At 52.2% G+C, this 4,475-nt stretch overlaps 1 protein-coding gene across 1 annotated transcript in view; it reads right to left on the reverse strand.

Annotated features, from left to right (window-relative positions):
* iglon5 (IgLON family member 5) overlaps positions 1-4,327 on the reverse strand; it is a 136,023-nt gene extending 131,696 nt beyond the window's left edge. Inside the window, exon 1 of the mRNA XM_019869196.1 lies at positions 3,853-4,327. Within this exon, the coding sequence (XP_019724755.1) occupies positions 3,853-3,913 (61 nt within the window). The 5' untranslated portion in view covers positions 3,914-4,327. The remainder of the gene's footprint in view (positions 1-3,852) is intronic.
* Positions 4,328-4,475: the final 148 nt, after the last annotated feature.

Here is a 4,475-nt window from a genome sequence, read left to right on the forward strand (position 1 = left end):
CCTCTCCCAAAGGTGATGCCGCTGTGGGATTTTCGGCAAAGGGAAGAAGAAGCAGATGTCTGAAGCACTGCAGCATATAGCAAACCAAAGAAACGGGAATGAAAAGCAGCACCGGAGGGTGGGAGAAAGGGGGGCGGGGGGGGGTGATAGTCGTGGGATGTTGAGCACACTCGAGGCTGGCTCAACCTCCAACCCTTCTGCCTGTGGCTCTTGACTGGGAATGGTGGCGCGCTAAAAATGAACACTGCCAGCCAGCCGAAAACGTTTGTATGAGCCGAGTCGGGAGGACAAAATGAGGATTTCACAGGGAGGAAAGAAGGAAGAGGGGAAGGGGGGAAAAAAAACTGCTTCCAGATTAGCAACAGCAGGCATCTGTTGACGCTGGCATGGTCCTTCTCTTATTCAGCTCGCCAACACATTTGATCCAGCGGGTGTTGAATGTGCATGAATATGTGTGTGTGTGTGTGTGTGTGTGTGTGTGTGTGTGTGTGTGTGTGTGTGTGTGTGTAAGTGTAGGGGGGTGCTGTGCTCACCGAGATTCAACCCACATATGCCGCTGAAATCAGAAGGACATGAGTCAGGTGACAAATGGAGCCCACCTGCTCTCATCTGAGTTGCTGCCATGAGCGCCCCCCTCTGTCGGGCATCATGATATGTGGGTAAGCGACAAAGGCCGCAACGGCATAGACAGTAAAAATGGGCCAAATCGTAGACGGAGCAAAGCAGTGACCAAAATGTGCTCCGTAGCTGTCGGAACGGCTCTGAGTCCATCCCGTTCAAGAGAAAGTGTAAGGCAGAGACCAGAACATGCTGACCTGTCGCCAGAACGTGCCAGGCAGTTTGCAAAATTGGCGAGACTCTTTGCGAATTGGAGACCACTGACCAGAATGTACTCGTTACAATGATGTCATAGACAGTTACCAGAATGTACTAGGACTCCAAAAAATGTCGTGTACGAGACAGTTACCAGCATTCGGCCAGGCAGTTACCTGAACAGGACCGTTCCAGCACCACCGTTTGCTGATGTGGAACTAATCCAACTGCGTACTTGGTGGCGAGTGCACTCTCGCCTCTCACGGGGTAGTTGCAAACGCCGCATCATTTATTCACATTCTCCCCCCCCTCCTCCCAAACAACACGCTCGCGGGACCGCAGCGCATCTCTGGTCATACGAAGAAACCGGTGCTGATTGGTCCCTTTGCACGGGCTGTCGCAGATGAAATGCGTCTGTGCTTGGATGCGTGTGTGTGTGTGTGTGCGGCCGCGCCCACTGAGTTGGTGGTGTTTTCATGCATCCTGCAGCGCCATCCGTCTGCTCGCCGTCAAGCTTGACCGATCGTACTCTCGCACCACCCCCGCCCCCACCCCCCTTCCGCCAGCCCGCCCACTCACTCCTGCCCCCGAGAGGCGGGAGTCCTACTGCAGGTTGTTAACCCCCGCCGTCTTATTGCACTGACACATCAATTACTGTTATTGAGGGTCAGGGTAATTTAGTTATATTCTGATTTCCCACAGGGCGGAGGTGGAACTAATTGCGGCAGGTGTGTGTTTGCGTGCGTTTTTTAGCATGCCTGCACAGATGAAGCACAGGAGCGTGCGGTGGGGGCGTGAGGATAATTACTGAGCGTGCTGAGTACGTCTTGCAAAACTAATAAACGCGGGGACGTCCCACAGCACGCCGGGAGCACTCAGGGATGCTGCGAGGATGGATGGAAAAAGGCTTGAATGGATTCCTAACTTTATTGATCACTAAGCATGTTAGGAGGAACGCTCAAGCACTTTGCATCGATGTTAGCGTTGTTGGGTTTTTTTTTTTAAGCACGCTGAGCTGTGCTAGACAGTTACCAGAATGTCCTCGACGGGCATCAAATTGAACTCGACTCGGCAAACGACATTCTTGACGGTCAATGGAATTGGCCGGACAGAGTCATCTGCAAGGCAGACATTGAAACGTGCTAGACAACAACCAGAATAGGCTCAGCGGTCACCGGAATCCTCTACCTCACTGATTCCCAACCGGTGGGCTGAGGTACATGACCGTTGTTTGAGATATCAAGTGTGCTGACACGACGCCTGGTCGTGAAAATTCGCTATTTATTACGATGTGCTAGACAGTTACCAGAATAAGCTAGCACGAGACGGTGAACAGAATGTGCTTTGCACTCATCAGACTCTGCTAGACACGTTTTACGATGTGCTATCAGAATGAACCAGACACTTACTGGAGAGTCCAAGACTGGGCTTGACCATTGCCGGGATGACCTAAACAGTCACCGAAATGCACTCGACTTTGGCCACAACGTACTTGACAGTTACAGGAACGATTCAGTGATGAGACAATCACCAGAATATGACGCTATTCGAAACAGTCACCAGAATGTGCGATGCGGTTGCCAGAATGGGCTCAAGAGACACTTGCTCAAACATACGAGACAATTATCAGGATGCGCAAGACACTAACCACAATGTGCTAGACAGTCACTACAACGTGCTATGTACAGTTAGCAGGAACGTGCGAAACACATCCATGACACAAAGACATTCTGAAGTGTTGTTGAGGCACAGCATGGACATGAGTATCGTTTTTTTTTTTTTTGTTTGTTTGTTAGTTAAGCTATCTGTCACGTTGCGTGGTGGACCCCAAAAAGTAGGCAGGAGGGAGGAGCAGGTTGTACTTGAAGAATTGTATTGATAAAAACACAGAAAACTAAATCCAAAACAAAGCCCTGAAAACAAAATGAATCCAAAGTATCAAACAAAACCCCGGCTGTAGCTAAGAACTAACAGTCACCAGAACATGACCAAGAAAATGACAGCTACAACAAACAAACAATGACCCGACCATGAGTGGTCGGGCTGGGAGTCCTTTTAAAGCATAATTACATAACGACCAACAGGTGTGCAGCTGCAGGGAGAGCCCTACAGTGCCACCTGTTGGTCACAAACACAATCATGACACTATCTTAATCCAAAGATGCTTGTTTTGTTTGCCAGATGGACAGTTCAGAACCACAACTGAGTGACAGCTGCCGGAAAATAAGGAGAACTCCAACCCCTGAAACTCCAAATGTGACCTCCCCTTTACTCCTTGAAAGCAGTTGACATAGGTGTCAAACTGCGGTCCTGGAGGGCCGCTGTCCTGCATGTTTTCCAAGTCTCCCTGTTGCAACACACCTGATTCAAATGATCAGATCGTCAGCAAGCTCTGCGGAAGCCTGACATTGAATCAGGTGTGTTGCAACAGGGAGACTTGGAAAACATGCGGAACAGCGGCCCTCCAGGAAATGAGTTGGACACCTATGAGTTTAAACCACTAGTTTCCCCTTTTTTCTCTTACTGCAAAACAAGACGAACCCTTCTAGAGCTTCTTTTGTATATTTCCTCGGGGGAGGGGGGGGGTCAAAGAAAAACATTCTCTGCAGGTGGCCCCCCCCTCCCCTTCCACCTTCTTCAACTTTGACCGCAACCGTCCACTCTTGTCAGCATGCGTCACCCTTTGTGTCCCAGTCGACCTTGTCGATGCAGAGAGGTGACAGCACCAACTCCTCTGCGTGTGCTGCTCCACCTTTACAACTACACGCTGCACACGCTGCACACGCGCATCAAGATGGGGCTGTCATTCCTGTCACGTACCGAAAATCCCGGCCCTCCCGGTCTCTTGTTTTTTTTGGTTCCGAGGAAACATCTTAACATGCACCACCCGTTGCACTCCGTCTTGGCTCCGCGCTGATGAATTACGCACACACACACGCTCACGCACGCATGCAAACGGGCGCACGCACGCACACACAGGCGCGCAGCATCCTTCCAGAAATGCATCAAGCAAAACACACGCACATCTCGTCAACTTACCTTTGCACAACAGCACCAGAACCAAGCCGGACAACGCGTTCCTCAGGAGGGGGCAGCCCATGATGGCACTTGTGATGATTTCCACCGATGCGCTTGGTTCCGTTCGTTGATGGCGGGACTATTCCAGCGTCGGAAATGTCACGCAAACCAGAGGGTCTTCGAGGCGCTGGGTCCACTTGTCGTCTCTCTCGGCGCAAAGGGACTCCGCGCGCGGTTTATATCGCGCTTGCAAAATGTCAGCCGAGGCAAAAAAAAAAAAGCAAATATTCCACAATCGGAGTGGGGCGCGCTCTGGGATTCTCTGTGGCCAAACTTGGCGTGGACGCGTCTGTCTCTGAGAACGGGTGGCGGGTCCCCGGGTCCTCCGGTGGAAGCAGCGTGTGTGTTGGTATGCAGCGCGCCTCGTCCCCTCTCAGCCCCGCAGCAGAGCTCGCCAGGCGCGCAACAAGGAGCTCCGGCGTCTTGAGTGGCAGCTCGGTGCGAGGGGCTCGTCCAATGGGCGCGCCCGGGGGAGGCGGGGCTTGGGAATGGGAGAGGAGGCTTTCGCCTGGCCAATCGGGGGCGTGCGCGAGTCCTGCGCGTCGCCGGGAGAGTGGGGCTAATGCCGTGTGATTGATGGGCAA

Source organism: Hippocampus comes, unplaced genomic scaffold (assembly GCF_001891065.2).
Source record: "Hippocampus comes isolate QL1 unplaced genomic scaffold, H_comes_QL1_v1.1 scaffold67, whole genome shotgun sequence".
Taxonomy (NCBI): domain Eukaryota; kingdom Metazoa; phylum Chordata; class Actinopteri; order Syngnathiformes; family Syngnathidae; genus Hippocampus; species Hippocampus comes.